Source organism: Dryobates pubescens, chromosome 27, assembly GCF_014839835.1.
Source record: "Dryobates pubescens isolate bDryPub1 chromosome 27, bDryPub1.pri, whole genome shotgun sequence".
In the NCBI taxonomy this organism is placed as follows: domain Eukaryota; kingdom Metazoa; phylum Chordata; class Aves; order Piciformes; family Picidae; genus Dryobates; species Dryobates pubescens.
The window spans coordinates 9,213,938-9,236,315 of record NC_071638.1 but is presented as its reverse complement, the minus strand read 5'-3'; the positions used below and the strand labels follow the sequence as shown (position 1 = coordinate 9,236,315).

Here is a 22,378-nt window from a genome sequence, read left to right as displayed (position 1 = left end):
TTGCAGGTGACACGAAGCTGGGGGCAGGAGTTGATCTGTTAGAGGGTAAGAGAGCTCTGCAGAGGGACCTTGCCAGGCTGGACAGATGGGCAGAGTCCAAGGGCATGAGATTTAACACATCTAAGTTCCAGGTTCTACACACTGGCCACAACAATCCCATGCAGTGCTACAGGCTGGGGAAAGCCAGGAGGGGGTTGGTCTCTTCTCCCAGGCAAGCAGCACCAGAACAAGAGAACACAGTCTGAAGCTGTGCAGGGGGAGGTTTAGGCAGGATGTTAGGAAGAAGTTTTTCACAGAAAGAGAGATTGGCCATTGGAATGTGCTACCCAGGGAGGTGGTGGAGTCACCATCACTGGAGGTGTTTAGGAAGAGACTGGATGAGGCAATGGTGCCATGGTTTAGCTGATTAGATGGTGTTGGTTGATAGGTTGGACTTGATGATCTCAAAGGTCTTTTCCAACCTGGTTAATTGCATTCTATTCCATTCCATTCTATTCCATTCCATTCTATTCCATTCCATTCTATTCCATTCCATTCTATTCCATTCCATTCTATTCTATTCCATTCTATTCTATTCTATTCTATTCTATTCTATTCTATTCCATTCCATTCCATTCCATTCCATTCCATTCCATTCCATTCCATTCCATTCCATTCCATTCCATTCCATTCTTTCAAGAGTGCTGTGAATAGATCCAGTTATGTGGTTATATTATGGAGAGTTAATCATTTTAACAGCAAACTTCTCTGCTCTTTCTCATGCTTTATAATCCAGCCCTTACTGGGCTTATGCTCATCAGTATTTTACAGATGCCTTCCAACCAGATAAATCAATAAATCTAAAAGATCCAAAGGTTTTGAGTGGAATGGAGGCATTTTTTTCTTTTCTAATTGCACCTGTGCTGCACAGATGAATGGTGGTGTTATTTGTGAACAATTAACTGTGATTTTAGGAATCTTAGGATAACCAAAAGGAATATTTAAGACAGAAGAAAGGGAAAACCACTGAGAACATGCAATTATCCTGTGTCACCAACTGAACTGACTGAGAGTTTTCTGAAATTGTCTGGCCTGTGGTGCATTTTAGAAAGCATTTCAGTGAATAAAATCTCTCCTTTTTGGTTAAATAAAAACCTTTATTTGAATAGATGGCATTTGTCTTTTATTTTATGAACCATGCATTGTACAGGTTAGTTATTATTCTAACTACTTTTTACTGTAGAACCAGCTGGGATATGTGGTCTGGCCTTAAAAATGGTGAATACTTCATCTGCGACTCTGCTGTGGAATCCAACCAACACAAACTTCACTTTCTACAAAGCAACTTTGTCCAACACCACCTTTGTCAACCATTTTGAGATTCCAGGAGTGTTGACTGACTTCATTCTTACAGACCTGACTGCAGGGGGCAGGTATAATTTCACACTGCAAAGACTAAGGGGAAATATTGGAGGAGCTTCTGGTTTCATCGAAATCATTACAGGTCTGTATGGTTTCTGCCTTTTCTCTCCTTGCTGGAGGGGAATGAACTGTCAATAACTATGCACAGTTTGCTATGTACACCTATCTCACTTAGAATCATAGAACCACAGAATGGTTAGGGTTGGAAGGGACCTCAAGGAGCATCCAGTTCCAACCCCCCTGCCATGGGCAGGGACACCTCACACTACAGCAGGTTGCTCACAGCCACATCCAGCCTGGCTGCAAAAACCTCCAGGCATGAGGCTTCCACTACCTCCCTGGGCAACCTGTGCCAGTCTCTTACCACCCTCATGGGGATGAACTTCTTCCTAACATCCAATTTGAATCTACCCATTTCTAGTTTTGTTCCACTCCCCCCAGCTCTATCACTCCCTGACAACCCTAAGGCAGTTACACTTCATGTAGCAAGCAAGCTGTTTTTGAATGCTTTCTTATATTCAGTATACTAATGTATTTGGAAAGAAGATTATTTCATTATTTCATTTAATGCCTTTTATTCCACAATTCTCTTCCAGAACCTGAAAAGCCAGAAGGACTTCAATTCTTCAATGTTTCATCACATTCCTTTTCACTGTATTGGAGACTACCCTATGGACATGTAGACAGATTTCACGTGGATCTTATTCCTAATCATGGTTCTGTTGTTATCCTAGATCTTGGAGTTAGGGAGTATCAAGTATGTGCTTTTATACCAGGACTTGCATGACCAGCTTTTCCTTATGCACTGTGCTGATGAGAAATTCAAGCTTGCCTCCTTAGCTACTTGATGCAAATATGAGCGTTAAAGTGTTACTGAAAAATTGGTGAGAGCAAACTTATTCATAGAATAAGAATTGTTAGGGTTGGAAGGGACCTGAAGGAGCATCCAGTTCCAACCCCCCTGCCATGGGCAGGGACACCTCACACTACAGCAGGTTGCTCACAGCCACATCCAGCCTGGCCTTCAAAACCTTCAGGCATGAGGCTTCTACCACCTCCCTGGGCAACCTGTGCCAGTCTCTCACCACCCTCATGGGGAAAAACTTCTTCCTAACATCCAATCTCAATCTACCTATTTCTAGTTTTGCTCCATTCCCCCTAGTCCATTCACTCCCTGACACCCTCAAAAGTCCCTCCCTAGCTTTCTTGCAGCCCCCTTCAGATCCTGGAAGGCCACAAGAAGGTCTCCTGGGAGCCTTCTCCTCTCCAGACTGCACAGCCCCAACTCTCTCAGCCTGTCTCCACAGCAGAGCAGCTCCAACCCTCTGCTCATCCTCGTGGCCCTTCTCTGGACACCTTCCAGCACCTCCAGATCCTTCTTGTAATAGTGGCTCCAGAACTGGACACAGTGCTCCAGGTGGGGTCTCTCCAGAGCAGAGCAGAGGGGGAGTTTGTTGCACGACAACAGGTAGCGAATTCACTTCTTTAAACACCTGCTGGAAGGATGCAGCCAGGCATCCAAGGGTTCATGAATAGTTTAACAAAGGAAGGGCAGAGCTATTGAGTAATACAGACTCATTAATTGTGTACTCGCCGGGAAGAGCTGCGCTTAAATCATTCATGCAGGCAACGTTTCAGTGCTAAAGCCATCGAAAAGAAACAGCAGCACTTTTTTATTTTTTTTTTTTGCTTCTGCTCTCTGGGAAACAGAATAATATTAACAGAAATGATGCTCTTTCTGCTGGTTTTGCCTTTGTTTTTTATTGGAGCTGCAAAGATACAGGTATTTGGTATAAGTGCTTTCTAGAGAGTGGTTGATTGTGCTTATTGCAAGAATTGGGCTAGCTTAAGGCTCAGGCTCTTGTAACTTTTCCAGGCTGCTTTTGTGTTTATGCTTGCAAGAGAAGGAATGTTATGGTGCTTCATATTTACTTTGATGACAGGGATGATAGAGGTAGACCTCTAAGGATACACTGGTAGGTGATTCTGTGATGACATGCATAGTTTGTTTTGTTGTTCTTTAATACTGGATGTCGCACAAATCCAATGGAAGGTAGCTAAATAAGATGTCAAAAGGCCCTACTGCAGCTGACAGGTGTAAGCTACCATTTTTACTTTGGCAAATGCTGTTGTATTTCTAACAGCTTATTAAGAGATCACTTTCAGTAATACAATGCTTAAACTTTTGAGGGCTTGGCGTGGGGGGTTCTTGCTTTGCCTTGCCTTGCCTTCTCCTTTCCTTTTGTCTTCTCCTTTCCTTTTGTCTTCTCCTTTCCTTTTGTCTTCTCCTTTCCTTGCCCCTTCTCCTTTCCTTGCCCCTTCTCCTTTCTTTTTTGCCTTCTTCTTTCTTTTTTGCCTTCTCCTTTCTTTTTTGCCTTCTCCTTTCTTTTTTGCCTTCTCCTTTCTTTTTTGCCTTCTCCTTTCTTTTTTGCCTTCTCCTTTCTTTTTTGCCTTCTCCTTTCTTTTTTGCCTTCTCCTTTCTATTTTTGCCTTCTCCTTTCTTTTTTTGCCTTCTCCTTTCTTTTTTTGCCTTCTCCTTTCTTTTTTTGCCTTCTCCTTTCTTTTTTTGCCTTCTCCTTTCTTTTTTTTTGCCTTCTCCTTTCTGTTTTTTTGCCTTCTCCTTTCTTTTGTTGCCTTCTTTCTTTTTTGCCTTCTCCTTCCCTTCCCTCTTCTCCTTCCCTTCCCTCTTCTCCTTCCCTTCCCTCTTCTCCTTCCCTTCCCTCTTCTCCTTCCCTTCCCTCTTCTCCTTCCCTTCCCCCTTCTCCTTTCCCCTTTTCCTGTTTCCTATTGTTTGCTTGCTTGTTGTTACAATTCTTGGTAAAAGACTTAACCAAATGTCCTCTTCCAGGCTGATTTCTCTAATACTGTTCCTGGAACAACATACAACGTTACAGTGTCTGCAGTTTCTTCTTCAGTATACAGCTCACCTGCAAGCAGAACAGTGACAACAAATGTGACAAGTGAGTTAATGATGACTGATGAAAATGTGTTGATTTTTGTTTCCCTGGGAGTCTTTTTTTGCAGGGGGAGTATTCATTCTATGCATAGCAATATCTGACACAATGTAATTCAATGAGGAACAGCTGTTAGCATTTTTAATCTTCTTAACCATAAAGGAGTGCACTGAATCTGAGGTGTTCTATGACAGCGTGAGGGTTTGTCAGGTGATTTTAAGTGGCAGCCTTGCATGTGAGCTGCACTTGTGTTCATCTCTTCCCTGTGCTATGTAATATGCTTTTGAAATAACTTTTCAAAGGTTTAAAAAGCACTAAGGAGAACAATTTTATAAGTTTTTACCAATTTGTTGTGTTGTATCATGTAGTAAATATCACAGAATCACCAAGGTTGGAAGAGACCTCAAAGATCATCAACCTGTCAAAGTCCAACCTGTCACCACAGACCACCGACTAAATCATGGCACCAAGTGCCACGTCCAATCCCCTCTTGAACACCCCCAGGGATGGTGACTCCATCACCTCCCTGGAATATCCATACTCCAATGTACAGGAAGACTTTGGAGGTGTTGCCAAAAAGCCAGCAGCCAATCAGACACGTTTTGGAGGAGAATTCAGTTTGGTTCTGAGTGATCTCAGGGAAAGGAGAAGAAATTAAGCGGGCTAGAATACCTGAAATGTGAAAATGGCTTTAAACTCTGTTTTGTTCATGAAGCTTCTAAGTTGTTCTTATAGAAGGATGCCCCTGGTGTTCCAGAATTCATGGAATAATTTACTTACAGAAAAACAAAACCCAAACAAACAAACAAAAGGAACAACTAGCAGCTAGTTTATACTGGCAGATAGTTTAACTTTTTGTAGAAGCTGCCAAAGTGTCTCAGTTCTCTAGAAACCTAATTAATAACTGGAGTGTTTAGGTTCAGGCTGGATGTTAGGAAGAAGTTCTACACAAAGAGAGTGATTGCCCATTGGAATGGGCTGCCTGGGGAGGTGGTGGAGTCACCATCACAGGAGGTGTTCAGGAGGAGACTTGATAGGGTGCTTGGTGCCATGGGTTAGTTGTTTAGGTGGATGGGATTCATTGAAGGGTTGGACGAGATGATCTTGAAGGTCTCTTCCAACCTGGTCTATTCTGTTCTGTTCTGTTCTGTTCTGTTGTGTTCCGTTCCGTTCCATTCCGTTCCGTTCCATTCTGTTCTGTTAATACTTATATACAGAGAGAGAGACCAGAAAGAAGAAGGCCCTGGGTGGCTGGGAGTCAAAAAGCAGCTCTGCAGAGAAGGAACTGGGGGTGCTGGTGGGCAACAAGCTGCCCGTGAGCCAGCAATGTGCCCTCATGGCCAAGAAGGTCAATAGTCCAGAGAAGGGCAACAAAACTGGGGAGGGGTCTGGAGCACAGCCCTGTGAGGAGAGGCTGAGGGAGCTGAGGTTGCTTAGCCTGCAGAGGAGGAGGCTCAGGGGAGACCTTGCTGTCTACAGCTCCCTGAAGGGAGGTTGTAGCCGGGTGGGGGTTGGTCTCTTCTCCCAGGCAACCAGCACCAGAACAAGAGGACACAGTCTCAAGCTGTGCCAGGGGAGGTTTAGGCTTGAGGTGAGGGAAAGTTCTTCCCAGACAGATTGGCCATTGGAATGTGCTGCCTAGGGAGGTGGTGGAGTCACTGTCCCTGGAGGTGTTGAAAAGGGGATTGGATGTAGCACTTGGTGCCACGGTTTAGTTGATTAGATGGTGTTGGGTGATAGGTTGGACTTGATGATCTCTGAGGTCTTTTCCAACCTGCTTAATTCTGTATTCTCTATACAAAACTATTCACTTTATTTTTTTTTTTTATTTTTTTTTTTTTTTAGACCCTGGGCCCCCCATGTTCCTTGCAGGAGAAAGAGTGGGCTCTGCTGGGATTCTGCTGTCATGGAATGCACCACTGCATCCAAATGGGAGAATTCTCTCCTATATTGTTAAACACAGAGAGGTCTGCCCGTGGATGCAAACAGCTTACACACAGGTGGCAACAAAGCCAGACAGTTTGGAAGTCCTTCTTACCAGCCTTAATCCTGGAACAACTTATGAAATTATGGTAAAAGCTTTACAAATACCTTTGAGTGCTTTGATTTTGGATTCATTGTAAATTGTGAGAGTTTGTGTTAGGTGCACGCAGGGTCTTCTGGAGGCTCCTGCTAAGGTATCGAAATGGCATGCTCTCCTCTGCTGGGGTAGCCTTGAGCCCTAAAGAGAAAATTAATTGGCAGCCAGCTCTCAGTGCAGCACTGCAGGATGCTCCAAAGAGCTGGAAGTTCTGGGTAGGAGTTGGGACTGTGGCAGTGTGCTGGGTTGGACCAGCTGGGGAAAGATGTTGCTCCTTTAATGACATTGAGACACTTGAATGCATCCATAGAAAGGCAACAAGGCTGGGGACGGGTCTGGAGCACAGCCCTGTGAGGAGAGGCTGAGGGAGCTGGGGTTGCTTAGCCTGGAGAAGAGGAGGTTCAGGGCAGACCTTATTGCTGTCTACAACTCCCTGAAGGGAGGTTGTAGCCAGGCGGGGGTTGGTCTCTTCTCCCAGGCAGCCAGTAGCCAAACAAGAGGACACAGTCTCAAGCTGCGCCAGGGGAAGTTTAGGCTGGATGTTAGGAGGAAGTTCTTCCCAGACAGAGAGATTGGCCATTGGAATGTGCTGCCCAGGGTGGTGGTGGAGTCGCCGTCCCTGGAGGTGTTCAAAAGGGGATTGGATGTGGCACTTTGTGCCATGGTTTAGTTGGTTAGATAGCGTTGGGAGATAGGTTGGACTTGATGATCTCTGAGGTCTTTTCCAACCTGGTTGATGCTGTATTCTGTAAGTTTATCTCCATAAATTCTACCAAAGTCTCAAGGCAGTGCCCTTCTGCACAAAGATTCTGCTATGATTGTGAGCATTGAGGTACATCCACCACGAAGTGCATCTATAGTTCCCTGACCTGTTGTCTTTCTGCCAAAAGTGGGACTTTCCTTGGCTTCCTGTTCACAGGGAGTTTGACCTGCTCAGGCTATTCTTCAGGAGATCAAGAAATAGAATGTATTGTCCTTTTTGCTCTTTTACATTGTATTACGAGTAAAATGGGCATGGGAAGCTGGTTTAAGGGAATTGTGGTAAGGAAAAGGATTGTTACTGATACTATTCTTGCTGGTTTTAGTATGAAAGAGGGACACAAGCAAGCAGTGTGATCTTGCAGCACAGAAGGCAAATCTCAGCCTGGGCTGCATCCAAAGCAGCACTGCCAGCAGAGCCAGAGAGGTGATTCTGCCACTTCGCTCTGCTCTGCTGAGACCTCACCTGGAATACTGTGTGCAGGTCTGGAGCTCTCAATATAGGAAGGACTTGGACCTGATGGAGAAGGTCCAGAAGAGGGCCATGAAAATGATGAGGGGGTTGGAGCAGCTCTGCTACAAGGACAGGCTGAGGGAGCTGGGGTTGTTCAGCCTGGAGAAGAGGAGGCTCCAGGGAGACCTAATAGCAGCCTGCCAGTACCTGAAGGGGGCTACAGGAAGGATGCAGAAAGACTGTTTGCAGAGTCCTGCAGGGACAGGACCAGGGGCAATGGCTTCAAACTAGAGCAGATCAGATTTAGACTGGATGTTAGGAACAAGTTCTTTCCTATGAGGATGGTGGAAGACTGGCACAGGCTTCCCAGGGAGGTGCTTGAGTCTCCTTCCCTGGAGATCTTCCGGGTGAGGCTGGAGGAGGCCCTGGGCAGCCTGATCTAGTTGGGGATGTCCCTGCTGACTGTGGGAAGGTTGGATTGGATGAGCTCTGGAGGTCTCTTCCAACCCAACCCATTCTATGATTCTATGACACAGAACTTTCAAAGTTTGGATATCCACATGGGGTTTAATTTCTTACACAGTTTCACAGTTTTTCCACCTCATTTTTTTTATTCACAGTCAAACATTAAGTATAAATTAAACACCACAGCCATAAAAGGCAAGTTTGCTTGTATAGTTAGAGTTTAAAAGCTAGAAGGTCAATCTGTGTGCATCCTTGTCACTGAAACCACACATCCTATAGATTTTCTAATGTGGCACTTTGTTTTCCTCCCCCCCTGTAGGTTGCTGCTGAGAACAGTGCTGGTGTTGGAGTGTTCAGTGATCCTTTTCTTTTTCAGACTGCAGAAAGTGGTAATTTTTAACAGAGTTGCCAATTTATTTATGTATTCATTCATTTATTTTAATTGAGGCTGCTCTCATTTGTTCAGGTAAAATGTCCCTGGCACATTTGATACTTGAGCAATTTCTGATGCATTTCAAAACACAAGCCTAATTGTGTTTTTCTCCTCTCACTCGCTGGAAAAGGTGCACTTGGTCCTACTGCCCTGTGACAGCATTTAGGGTGTGCACCTGCTGGGGGTTTCCTGTGTCATTTTCTAGGTAGGCTGCTTCCAGAAAGCCAGGTCACAGGCATGCAGAGCTGCCTGGCAAGTGGACCCACCTGCTGTATCCTGCAGCAGTACTAGGAGACAGTTTGCTGTGGGATCAGCTCTGGCATTCACTACTTATGTCAAGCCATGTTTACTTGGTGCTGGAGTCAGGTGTTTTCTCCAAGAAGCCCAGCACAGAACTTATTGAGAGAGGTTCTGCTTCCTCTCTACTCTGTCCTGGTGAGGCCACATCTGGAATATTTGGTTCAGTTCTGGGCACCTCAGTTCAAGAAGGACCTCTGGGAATTGACAGGAGAGTTTTGCTAGCACATGCAAGCTCATTTAGATAGAATAGAATAGAATAGAATAGAATAGAATAGAATAGAATAGAATAGAATAGAATAGAATAGAATAGAATAGAATAGAATAGACCAGACCAGACCAGGTTGGGAGAGACCTTCAAGATCATCGCATCCAACCTATCATCCAACACCACCTAATCAACTAAACCATGCAACCAAGCATCCTGTCAAATCTCCTCCTGAACACCCCCAGCAATGGCAACCCCACCACCTCCTTGGGCCAGCCCATTCCAATGGGCAATCCCTCTGTGTAAAACTTTCTCCTAACCTCCAGCCTAAACCTCCCCTGGTGCAGCTGGAGACTGTTTCCTCTTGTTCTGGTACTGGTTGCCTGGGAGAAGAGACCAACCTCTGCCTGACTACAACCTCCCTTCAGGTAGTTGTAGACAGCAATAAGGTCACCCCTGAGCCTCCTCTTCTGCCGGCTAAGCAACCCCAGCTCCCTCAGTCTCTCCTCATAGGGCTGTGCTCCAAGCCCCTCACCAACTTTGTTGCCCTTAATTATGCTTCATCCCGTTGACTTTGTGCTGTTTGACACAGATGCTCTGACAAAAGGCCCCCAGAAGCTGTCACTGATATAAAGAACACCACCTTCTGCAGTAAGAGTGAATATTCAAATTGAATAGAGCTGCTATATAAAGCTACCAAAAAAATCTATATCCAGCTGAAACGATGACACAGGTAAAGTAAAATAGAGCACCCAGAGCTCCATCTGCTCTTAAACAAAAGTGGGCCACAATTGCTACTTCCAGCACAGTTATGATGAGTTGCTTCTAGAACAGTATTTTTCACTTCACAAAACCAATTACTGTATTATTATGAGACAGATATAATTCTATTTCTCACTTAAACTAGATCAGAAAAGAGCTGCTTGCATGTCAACTACTTTACATGAGTTTATATCACAGAATTACAGAACATTAGAGGCTGGAAGGGACCTCCAGAAACCATTTAGTCCAAGTCCCTGCCAAAGCAACATCACCCAGGGCAGTCTGCACAGGAATGCATCCAGGTGGGGTTGGAATGCATTCAGAGAAGGAGACTCCACAACCTCTCTGGGCAGCCTGCTCCAGGGCTCTGTCACCCTCACTCTATAGGAGTTTCTCCTCATGCTGACACCTTCTCTGCTCAAGTTTGTCTCCATTGTTCCTTGACTTCTTACTGTGCACCACCCAAAAGAGCTTGGCCCTCTCAGATCCCCTCTCAGCCTTCTCTCCTACAGACTAAACAGCCCCAGGGCTCTCAGTCTCTCTTCACAGGGGAGATGCTCAAGTCCCCTAAGCATTCTCCTGGCTCTCCCTTGGACTCTCTCCAGCAGGTCTCTGTCTCTCTTGAACTGAGTAGCCCAGAACTGGACACAGGATTGCAGGTGTGGTCTGAGCAGGGCAGAGCAGAGCGGGAGCAGAACCTCCCTAGCTCTGCTGGCCACACTTTTCTTGGTGCACCCCAGGATGCCATTGTCTCTCTTGGCCACCAGGGCACATTGCTGTCCCATGCAGAACTTGCTGTTTGCTAGGACTCCAAGGTCTTTCTCTGTGGAGCTGCCTTCCAGCAGGACAGCCTCTAACCTGTACTGGTGCCTGCAAACGGTTGTTATTTACTTCCCTCAGGTCTCAGAAGGTAGAGATAGCATTGTCAGAAAAAAAAGAAAATAAAATAACCAAAAAAAAAAAAAAAAAAAAAAAGAAAAATAAGGATCTTTTTTTCCCTGTGCTGAGAAGAAGAGAATGTCTCACTGCTTTTGTTTTGTTTTGTTTTCAAGCTCCAGGCAAAGTAGTGAATCTCACAGTTGAAGCCTTAAATTCTTCAGCTGTAAATCTGATCTGGTTTCTTCCTCGACAACCAAATGGCAAGATCAGAAGTTTCAAGATTAGTGTGAAACATGCAAGAAGTGGAATTGTAGTGAAAGATGTCTTGGTTAAAGTAGAGGACCTGCTGTCTAGGAGGTTACCAGAATGTAATGTAAGTGCTATAAACCTTTTAAATTAGACATAGGCTCAAGCCACAGGATACAGTTTGCATTTGAATTTTGAGACACAAAACATTGAAGGTTTGAAACCAGTTCCAAAGACTTCACAAACTGAGGCCCAAACTAGAATATAAAGGCTGAAGGAAAACCTTTCCATTCAAAGCAGTTTAAATGGAATACTTTTCCTCTTCAAGATTAGATTTAGCAAAGTAAAACTGTTAAGAAAAAAATAAATTGGACATCTTTTTAAGAGAAAAAAATGACATAGATAATTAATTAATAGTTTTTGCTTTCAGTTTTCTTTTTTTTAATATTTTTGGGTTTTTTTACTATACAAATTTCAGCTAGGGAAAGCAACAAATGGTGGCATTGTTTTGGTCACTGGAGACATATAGTAATGTTTATTGTGGTGTGCAGTATTGCTTTTCATCCTTATTCTGGTGTCAAGTTGTCTAACTCCCTCTCCCTCTCCCTCTCCCTCTCCCTCTCCCTCTCCCTCTCCCTCTCCCTCTCCCTCTCCCTCTCCCTCTCCCTCTCCCTCTCCCTCTCCCTCTCCCTCTCCCTCTCCCTCTCCCTCTCCCTCTCCCTCTCCCTCTCCCTCTCCCTCTCCCTCTCCCTCTCCCTCTCCCTCTCCCTCTCCCCCTTCCCTTCCCTTCCCTTCCCTTCCCTTCCCTTCCCTTCCCTTCCCTTCCCTTCCCTTCCCTTCCCTTCCCTTCCCTTCCCTTCCCTTCCCTTCCCTTCCCTTCCCTTCCCTTCCCTTCCCTTCCCTTCCCTTCCCTTCCCTTCCCTTCCCTTCCCTTCCCTTCCCTTCCCTTCCCTTCCCTTCCCTTCCCTTCCCTTCCCTTCCCTTCCCTTCCCTTCCCTTCCCTTCCCTTCGTTTAAATTTACTATTTCATTTATTTTATTTTATGCATTAATTTTATTGTTTCATTATTGTATGAAGTTACTTTATTAGTTTATTGGTTTCCTTTTATTGATTTATTTCTTTGGTTATTTTAATGTTTCATCTTTTATTTACATATTCTGTGAATGTATTTGATGGCTTCATTTTCTTATTCAATTTTTAAATCAGTTATTTAGTTATTTCATTTTAACCTCTATATCTTTACAATCAGGGCTTCTACATGCAGCTCTATCACGTTCTGCATCTTGTCTTTGTAGGATAACAGTGAATCGTTTTTGTGGAGCACTACCACTCCTTCAACAACTTTTGGCAGGCCCACTCTTCCTTCACAGGCTACAGCTACCCTGAGCCCAGAGGCACCAAGTCAGATGAGCTCTGCATGGAATGAGCCAATTAGCTTTGTCATAACTAACCTGAGGCCATACACCACCTACCTTTTTGAAGTCTCTGCAGTGACCACTGAAGCAGGCTACATCGACAGTGCAATTGCCCGGACACCAGAGTCTGGTATGTGCTGCTCCCAAATAGAAACTAAGTCCTCAGAGTTATAGGAAAACTACAAAAATATTAGGTTGAAGTTAGGTGGTAAGATACTTTAAACTGAATCCAACTTTATCTGTATCATCCTCTTAGTTTTGCATGTTTACTTGATTTTACCTGATGGAGTCAGCTGAAAGTGTATGGAACTATTCAAAGAATCATAGAATCATAGAACTGCCAGGGTTGGAAGGGACCTCAAGGATCATCCAGTTCCAACCCCCCTGCTGTGGGCAGGGACACCTCACACTACAGCAGGTTGCTCACAGCCACATCCAGCCTGGCTGCAAAAACCTCCAGGCATGAGGCTTCCATCACCTCCCTGGGCAGCCTGCCAGTGTCTCACCACCCTCATGGGGAACAATTTCTTCCTAACATCCAATCTGAATCTACCCATTTCTAGTTTTGTTTCATTCCTCCCACTCCTATCACTCCCTGACACCCTCAAAAGTCCCTCCCCAGCTTTCTTGTAGCCCCCTTCAGATACTGGAAAGCCACAAGAAGGTCTCCTTGGAGCCATCTCCTCTCCAGACTGAACAGCCCCAAGTCTTTCAGTCTGTCTGTCTGAATTATATCATGATGTAATCCATGTTAAACTTGTTACAGTCCCTGCCACCTTTGACTGCCAGAGATTATTTTCACACTAACTGCTCTCTTGAAACCTTTTGTTGGTGGGTGAGAAGCTCAACATGAACCAGCAGTGAGCACTTGCAGCCCAGAAAGCAAATCTCGTCCTTAGCTCCAGCAAGAGAAGCATAGCCAGCAGGTCAAGGGAAGTGATTCTCCCCCTCTGCTCCACTCTGGTGAGACCCAACCTGGAACTCTGTGTCCAGTTCTGGAGCCTCTATTACAAGAAGGATCTGGAGGTGCTTGAAGGTGTCCAGAGAAGGGACCCAAGGATGAGCAGAGGGCTGGAGCTGCTCTCCTATGGAGACAGACTGAGAGAGTTGGGGCTGTTCAGTCTGGAGGAGGCTCCCAGGAGCCCTTCTTGTGGCCTTCCAGTATCTGAAAGGGGGCTCCAAGAAAGCTGGGGAGGGACTTTTGAGGGTGTCAGGGAGTGATAGGACTGGGGGGAATGGAACAAAACTAGAAGTGGGGAGATTCAGAGTGGATGTTAGGAAGAAGTTGTTCGCCATGAGGGTGGTGAGAGACTGGCACAGGTTGCCCAGGGAGGTGGTGGAAGCCTCATGCCTGGAGGTTTTTCAGTCCAGGCTGGATGTGGCTGTGAGCAACCTGCTGTAGTGTGAGGTGTCCCTGCCCATGGCAGGGGGGTTGGAACTGGATGCTCCTTGAGGTCCCCTCCAACCCTGACAATTCTATGACTCTATGATACCCTTAAAAACCAAATGATATCCAAATACCATTTTAACATGTAATATATTAATGCACATTATAATATTATCATCATAATCAAATTATGGTAGGTTGGACACGATGATCTCGCAGGTCTCTTCCAGCCTGGTTTATTCTATCCTACTCTATTAACAAAATTGTGTAATAACAGAATTAATATTATAATATATCTATATCTAAAAGAAGACATTTTAATGAGATGTGTTTTTAACATATCTTCCCTTCAAGAATATTTAATGTTTCTATTTAGAAATGAGTTGTCTGTTTCTTGGAAATCTAAGGATGAATTATTTGATGTTCAAAGACTTATTTGCTTTTCTTTCCTTTTTTCTCTTTTCTTCTTCAAGTTCCAGAAGGTCCACCACAAAACTTTGCCAAGAGCAACATTACAGCAAAGACTTTCTTAGTGCTCTGGGACCCACCAACCATAGCAACAGGAAAGTTTAGCTACAGAGTTGAGCTATATGGACCATCTGGTAAGGTTTGAATTGATCTTTCTGTTTGCTTTTCTTCTTTTTTTTTCCCCTCCTTTTTTTTTTGGTCATTGTTTCCTTCCCATTGTATTCTCAGTGCCCCTACCAAACAAGAATTAACATTTAAAAGCTGTGCAATGCATCCCTTTTCCTATCAGACTTTTTATTACATTTGTGGTTACTTCTAGGGGGGAAGTCTGTTGATCATGAGGAAGAGTACATAATTAAATTCACTTAAATTAGAGTGGAGGAAACCAACTTTCCTCACTCTTTCAGAGAGATGACAGGCTAAGCTGGCACCTGAATTACAGTGCTTATGTATCCAATTCATCCTTTATCTTACCTTGACTCCTTTTCTTCTTCTTGTTGTTCTTCTTCTTCCTTCTTCTTCTTCTTTCTTCTTTTTTAGTTCTTCTTTTTCTTCTTTTCTTCCTTCTTCTTCTTTCTTCTTTTTCTTTCTTCTTCTTCTTCATCTTCTTCTTCTTTCTATTTTTCTTCTTTTTCTTCTTTTCTTCCTTCTTCTTTTTCTTCTTCTTCTTCTTTCTTCTTTTTTCTTTTTCTTTCTTCTTCTTCTTCTTCTTCTTTTCTTCCTTCTTCTTCCTTCTTCTTCCTTCTTCTTCCTTCTTTTTCCTTCTTTTTCCTTCTTCTTCCTTCTTCTTCCTTCTTCTTCCTTCTTCTTCCTTCTTCTTCCTTCTTCTTCCTTCTTCTTCCTTCTTCTTCCTTCTTCTTCCTTCTTCTTCCTTCTTTTTCCTTCTTCTTCCTTCTTCTTCCTTCTTCTTCCTTCTTCTTCCTTCTTCTTCCTTCTTCTTCCTTCTTCCTTCTTCTTCCTTCTTCTTCCTTCTTCTTCCTTCTTCTTTTTTCTTTTTCTTTCTCTTCTTCTTCTTCTCTTCTTCCTTCTTCTTCCTTCTTCTTCCTTCTTCTTCCTTCTTCTTCCTTCTTCTTCCTTCTTCTTCCTTCTTCTTCCTTCTTCTTTCTTTCTTCTTCTTTCTTTCTTCTTCTTTCTTCTTCTTCTTCTTCTTCCTTCTTCTTCCTTCTTCTTCCTTCTTCTTTCTTTCTTCTTCTTTCTTTCTTCTTCTTTCTTCTTCTTCTTCCTTCTTCTTCTTTCTTCTTCCTTCCTCTTCCTCTTAAAGATTTCTGCAGAATATTTCATTCCTGCATAATGTGCAATCAACTCTGTGAGTCTGTTGTGATGGTTTTGTTGGTTTTTTTCTAACTCAGACATAGAATCATAGAATAGTTTGAGTTGGAAGGGACCTCCAAAGGTCATCTAGTCTAAACTCCCTGCAGTGAGCAGGGACATCCTTCACCAGACCAGGTTGCCCAGAGCCCTGCTGAGCCTCACCTTGAGTATCTCCAAGGATGGGTCCTCAACCACCTCCCTTGGCACCCTGTTGCATTGTTCCACTACCCTCACAGTAAGGAACTTCCTCTTAACATCCAATCTAAATCTGCTCTTCTCTCATTTCAAACCATTGCCCCTCATCCTGTCACTGCAGGCCTTTGTAAACAGTCCCTCTGCAGCCTTCGTGTAGGTCCCCTTCAGGTACTGGGAAGTCTCTATTAGGTCTCTCTGGAGCCTTCTCTTCTCTGGGCTGAACAACCCAAACTCCCTCATCCTGTCCTCACAGGAGAGGTATGTAACTGCCTGTAGCTAAGTCAGAAGTTAATGAACTGTATACTAATTGCACCACATAGGAAAAGCAATTGCAATTAATTTAGAAACAAAGAAAACCCCTTCCTCTTGAACCCCAAACTTTCCTGAGGTGGCTTTTTTAGTTGCTTACCTGTTTTCACGTTTTTTTTTCCCCCCAGATATTCAGCATTACTTCCAATGAAGTTGGTGCCAAATTAGGGGTTTTTTAACAAATAAATTTGGCTTTTCATTGTTGACCATCTTGGAAAGCAGCTGCAGACTGTTCTCATTTTTGAGATAGAACCTCTTCATTTTTCATTCCAGGGCACATTCTGGAAAACAGTACAAAAGATCAGAAGTTTGTATTTAGTAACCTCGTGCCTTTTACCACCTATGATGTGTATGTCAGTGCTGAGACGAGTGCTGGAGTTGGGCCAAAGACTAACCTTACTGTTTTCACTCCTGCAGATGGTAAGTGAGCATACAGAAATGAGGTGAATGGGCTGTGCATGCTAATAGCTTTCACTACTCTCTTCAGGGTCTTTTAAATTCAGTCCATCATCAGTAAGTTTGCAGATGACACTAAGTTGGAGACAGGAGTTGGTCTGTTAGAGGGTAGGAGAGCTCTGCCGAGGGACCTTGACAGGCTGGACAGATGGGAGAGTCCAACAGGATGGCATTCAACAAGTACAAGGGCCAGGTTCCACACACCGCCCACAACAACCCCATGCAGTGCTACAGGCTGGGGTCAGAGTGGCTGGAGAGCAGCCAGGCAGAAAGGGACCTGAGGGTACTGGTTGACAGCAGCTGAACATGAGCCAGCAGTGTGCCCAGGTGGCCAAGAAGGCCAATGGCATCCTGGCCTGCATCAGGAACAGTGTGGCGAGCAGGAGCAGGGAACTCATTCTGCCCCTGTGCTCAGCACTGGTTAGGCCACACCTTGAGACCTGTGTCCAGTTCTGGGCTCCTCAGTTTAAGAAGGACATTGAGACTCTTGAATATGTCCATAGAACGGCAACGAGGCTGGGGAGAGGTCTGGAGCACAGCCCTGTGAGGAGAGGGAGCTGGGGTTGCTTAGCTTGGAGAAGAGGAGGCTCAGGGGAGACCTTATTGCTCTCTACAACTCCCTGAAGGGAGGTCGTAGCCAGGCAGGGGTTGGTCTCTTCTGCCAGGCAACCAGCACCAAAACAAGAGGACACAGTCTCCAGCTGTGCCAGGGGAGCTTTAGGCTGGAGATGAAGAGAAAGTTCTTCCCAGCAAGAGTAATTGGCCATTGGAATGTGCTGCCCAAGGAGGTGGTGAAGTCACCATCCCTGGAGGTGTTCAAAAAGGCTTGGATGTGGCACTTGGAGCCATGGTTTAGCTGTCAGGAGGTGTTAGGCATTAGGTGATAGGTTGGACTTGATGTTCTCTAAGAGTTTTTCCAACCTGGTTGGTTCTGTGATTCTATAAATACTTTGCTAATGAAAAACAGAACAAAACAACAAACCAAACCCCAAGTGTGTTAGTAAGAGTTTCCCAAGACAGGGATAAAAAGCTCATTGGGTAACATTTATTTTGCCAACTGATTAATCTATTTGTGTGCAGTATATCCCACGATCACTAAATTTGCTTGCTACCAGAAGCCTCCAGAGATTGTGGCAGGATTGTAGTTCTTACCTGGAAGCAAGTAGTTGCGTTCGGGTACTGTAATTGAGCTGCAGACCTCTCCGTTCGCCGTGAGATGGCAGCAAGTGGAAAAGAAAGAAGAGCGCAGGATTCCCCATGGCTGGCCGGTGCAGCCCCAGCGTCGTTATTAAACTTCTTGTTTGTCTAATTTTCACCAAATCCAAGCACCCCTCCCGTCTCTGATGGAGCCACCTGTACCAGAGACCTTATCTCTCTACAACTCCCTGAAGGGAGGTTGTAGCCAGGTGGGCGAAGAAAGAGCCCTGGGGTCTTTGGTGAACCCCAGGTGGAGAGAAGGGAAGTGCTGGGGGTTTGATCTGGTGTGAAGGAGCTTGTGTGTTAAGTTTAGACTGGGGATTTCGCTGAGCTTTGTAGGCTTTGCTGTGCTCACCACTATGCTTTGTAGTTTGTGTAGTACATGAATTGCTTTTCCATTGAAACTTTCCATTGCTATCCAATCCATTGGTGTGAGCCTTATTCTGTTGCCCCTTTGGGAGCAATGGAGCAATTTGTCCCACTCCAAACTGGAACACTGTTTGATGTGCACTTTTCAGCTATGCACTAAAACTATGGGCTGCTGTTTCTTGCTTGCACCCATCCTGACAGATTCTGACAGCCTCTCTCTCCCTCCCATGCTCTCTTTTGATTTTGAAACTACATTTTCTTCACTTTCATATATTTGGGGTTTGAGGTATTTAGTGCTAAGATTTCATTTTCAATATACTTAAGATTCCACCCAGGTAGCTAGCAAAGAGATAGCCAGCCATGCTGGCACTGACTTCAGTGGAGCTATCTTGATGGACATGATCTGAGGATCTGACCATAGTCATACATGTGCCATCTATGTCCAAAAAAAGGTGTGCATATTTTTAGAACTGTAGTTTGTTTGCTAATTAAAAATCCCAACACCTGAAGTAACTCTCCAGCTGCACAGAGGATCAAGAAGACCAAGTGCAAGGTCCTGCAGCTGTTTCAGGGCAATCCCAGGCACCAATATAGGCTGGGCAGGGACTGGCTTGTGAGCAAACCTGAAGAAAAGGCCTTGGGGGTGCTGGTGGAGGAGAAGCTCAACAGGAGCCAGCAGGGAGCACTTGCAGCCCAGAAAGCCAAGCAGAGCCTGGGCTGCAGCAAGAGAAGTGTGGCCAGCAGGTTGAGGCAGGTGATTCTCCCCCTCTGCTCCACTCTGCCGAGACCCAGCCTGGAGCATTGTGTCCAGTTCTGGAGCCTCTGTTCCAGGAAGGATCTGGAGGTGCTGGAAGGTGTCCAGAGAAGGGCCACGAGGATGAGCAGAGGGCTGGAGATGCTCTGCTAGGGAGACAGACTGAGGGAGTTGGGGCTGTTCAGTCTGGAGGAGAGAAGGCTCCCAGGAGCCCTTCCAGTATCTGAAGGGGGCTCCAAGAAAGCTGGGGAGGGACTTTTGAGGGTGTCAGGGAGTGACAGGACTGGGGGGAATGGAGCAAAACTAGAAACAGGTAGATTGAGATTGGATGTGAGGAAGAAGTTGTTCCCCATGAGGGTGGTGAGAGACTGGCACAGGTTGCCCAGGGAGGTGGTGGAAGCCTCATGCCTGGAGGTTTTTCAGGCCAGGCTGGATGTGGCTTTGAGCAACTTGATCTATTGTGAGGTGTCCCTGGCCATGGCAGTGGGGTTGGAACTGGATGATCCTTGAGGTCCCTTTCAACCCTAAGAATTCTATGAGTCTCTGATGTGACATTTGATTAGATTGTCTGTTTTACTTTGTACACAGTGCTGAAAAAGTTTGCAGTAATCAGAGGCTTGCAATTAAATCAAGTTTCTTGTCAAATATTTAGTCCCAGGTGCTGTCTCAGATTTACATCTAGCAGAAGTGGAAGCCACACAAATAAAAATCATATGGAGAAAGCCACAGCAACCAAACGGAATAATCACCCAGTACAGGGTTAAAGTACTCGTGCAGCAAACAGAGGAGACTCTGGAAAACACAATTCTTCAAGGGAAAAATAAGGTATTGGGTTGTTTGGGGTTTTTTTTTCATTCAGCTTTCTTATCTTCTCTGCCTTATTCAATAGGTACAGAATATAGAATTATCCACTACAGATGAGTGATCAGGGCTTTTGAATGCCACCTTCCTCACCTTACCTTCTGTCCACAACATAGAAACAAGAAATTGTTCTGGTAGAATTATCCATACTGTCTTAGCTACTGAAGGGAGGAAGCCATAGCCCATGGTGTTATCCTTTCTAGCCTTTGAGTTCTTTATAATACAGCCTGACCTAATAGCATGAATAGAGTTTTAGATTGATGCATGGCCCCTCAGGCAAACTCCTATGAAAAAGTAAATTCAACAGAAGGTCCCAAAGGCTTATTTAAGGGTTGACACCATCTCCCACAGCATCCTCACAGCTAAGCTGAGGCAGTGTGGTATGGATGATCAGGTAGTGAGGTGGATGGGAACCGGCAGAAGGAAGGAAGTCAGAGAGTTGTGGTCAGTGGGGCAGAGTCTAGTTGGAGGCCTCTGTCCAGTGGACCCTCAGGGGTCAGTACCAGTTCTGTTCAATATATTCACCAATGACCTGGATGAGGGCACAGAGAGCACTGGCAGCAAGTTTGCTGAGGACACAAACTGGGTGGAGTGGCTGACACAGGAGGGTTGTGCTGCCATTCAGCCAGACTGAGACAGGCTGAGAGCTGAGCAGGGGGAAATGGAATGAAATTCAGCAAGGGCAAGGGTAGAGTCTTGCACCTGGGAAAGAACAATCCCGTGGAGCAGGATGGGTTGGGGACTGAGCTGCTGGAGACAAGTGAAGGGGAAAAGGACCTGGGGGTCCCAGTGGATGAGAGGTTGACCATGAGCCAGCAATGTGCTCTTGTGGCCAGGAAGGCCAATGGCATCCTGGGGTGGATTAGAAGGGCTGTGGTGAGTAAGACAAAAGAGGTTCTCCTCCCTCTCTACTCTGCCCTGGTGAGGCCACCTCTGGAGTATTGTGTCCAGTCCTGGGCCCCTTGGTTCAAGAGTGACAGGGAGATACTAGAGAGAGTCCAGCACAGAGCCACAAAGATGATTAGGGGAGTGCTCCTGTGTGATCTGGTCTGGGCAATCCTGCTCTGGCAGGGGCTTTGGATTGAATGAGCTTTTGAGGTCCCTTTCAGCCCCTGGCATTCTGTGATTCAAGAATCAGTGCTTTCTGATCTGAATGTTGGACATAGGTGCACTAAGTTTGCATAATTCCTTTTTTTTTCCCCCTTTATTTTAGAAAAGTGCATGTTTTCTCTGAATCTGACACAGAATCTAGGCTTTTGATCCAGAGAGCAATGAAGGACTTAACTTTCAAGTGGAATGGTAAACATTAGTTAGAGCCCTGGAGCCAAACATTAAATGAGGAATAAGGGGGGAAAAAAGCCATAAGGATAAGGATCCACTCATTAAAGCAGGCAGGCATCCTTGGAGAATGACAGTATACAGCTCTATAATTAAAGATTGTATCTTTCTGTGCAGACACAGAATGTTGAAAACTGCCTGCACAGGCATGTTTTAATTATGGGATTTCCTAATTTCTGAGTTCTTAGTGTAGCATCATTGCTGCTTTGTTATAGTTTATTAGATGTAATTTTCTAATTAAAACTCTAAATGAATCATAATAAACACCACTTTATTTAGAGCCCCATTGACCCATGCTTACAGGATTCGAGCACTCAGATCCAGAATGCTGGCAGTACTCAGTACCTAGTGGCAGCAAAAAGATGTTGCCTTAGATGTGGGAAAGCCTCAGAAGCAGCATTTTCACCTGGGTTACTATTTTTCTGTGAAATGCTGAGGAAGATGAGACATATAGAGCTTCCACCTCTTGGTACTTACAGGATGTTAAAGGGTTGGAAGGGACTCAAAGAGATCATTGAGTCAAACCCCTCTTCCAGAGCAGGACCATACAATCTAGCTCAGGTCACAGAGGAATGCACCCAGACAGGCCTTGAATGTCTCCAGAGAAGGAGACTCCACAACCTCTCTGGGCAGCCTGCTCCAGGGCTCTGTGACCTTTACAGTAAAGAAGTTCTCCCTTGTGTTGAGGTGGAACCTCCTGTGCTGCAGCTTACATCCATTGCTCCTTGTACTGTCACAGGGAGCAAGTGAGCAGAGCCTGTCCCCTCCCTCCTAACTCGTAGCCCTGAGATATTTATAAACACTTATTAAATCCCCTCTCAGTCTTCTCCTCTCCACACTGATCAGCCCGAGGTCCCTCAGCCTCTCCTCACCAGGCAGTGCTCCAGTCACTTCAGCATCCTCATAGCCCTCTGCTGGACCCTCCCAGCAGGGGAGCCCTAAACTGAACGCAGTACTCTAGATGAGATCTCAGCAGGGCAGTGTAGAGAGGGAGGAGAACCTCCCTTGATCTGCTGGACATACTTAGGAGAAATCTATGTTGTATCTCTGCCCGTGGTTAATCACCCCCTAGTTCAAGCAGTAAAGAAGCTGTTTTACCCTCTCTCCACACAGAGTCTATAGGGAGAGAGCTAATGTGTATTAGTTACACCACTCTTAAAGTATCTCTTTCTGGCAGTGGAGAGCCTGTGTGTGAGTGGGGAGTGTTCACAGGTGACAGCAGAAAAATTTAGAAACACCAGAGTCCTGGATTTAGTGCCAGATTCCAAAGGAGCATAATGATGTGGTGCTTGCACTTCATTTTGTACCTGCACTCTAGCCTCTCTCTCTTTTGTCTTCTGCTCCCCCTGCACCCCAATCTCTTTGCACTTCTTGCTCCCC

The 22,378-nt window shown here is 45.2% G+C and overlaps 1 protein-coding gene across 1 annotated transcript in view; it reads left to right on the top strand.

The window, feature by feature from the left end:
- The first annotated feature begins 3,130 nt into the window (after window positions 1-3,130).
- The window catches only part of PTPRQ (protein tyrosine phosphatase receptor type Q), a 140,886-nt gene continuing 121,638 nt past the window's right edge, over window positions 3,131-22,378 (top strand). Inside the window, exons 1-9 of the mRNA XM_054173787.1 lie at window positions 3,131-3,184; window positions 4,250-4,361; window positions 6,201-6,427; window positions 8,433-8,502; window positions 10,866-11,065; window positions 12,234-12,483; window positions 14,214-14,342; window positions 16,297-16,443; window positions 19,452-19,624. Of these exons, the coding sequence (XP_054029762.1) occupies window positions 3,131-3,184; window positions 4,250-4,361; window positions 6,201-6,427; window positions 8,433-8,502; window positions 10,866-11,065; window positions 12,234-12,483; window positions 14,214-14,342; window positions 16,297-16,443; window positions 19,452-19,624 (1,362 nt within the window). The remainder of the gene's footprint in view (window positions 3,185-4,249; window positions 4,362-6,200; window positions 6,428-8,432; window positions 8,503-10,865; window positions 11,066-12,233; window positions 12,484-14,213; window positions 14,343-16,296; window positions 16,444-19,451; window positions 19,625-22,378) is intronic.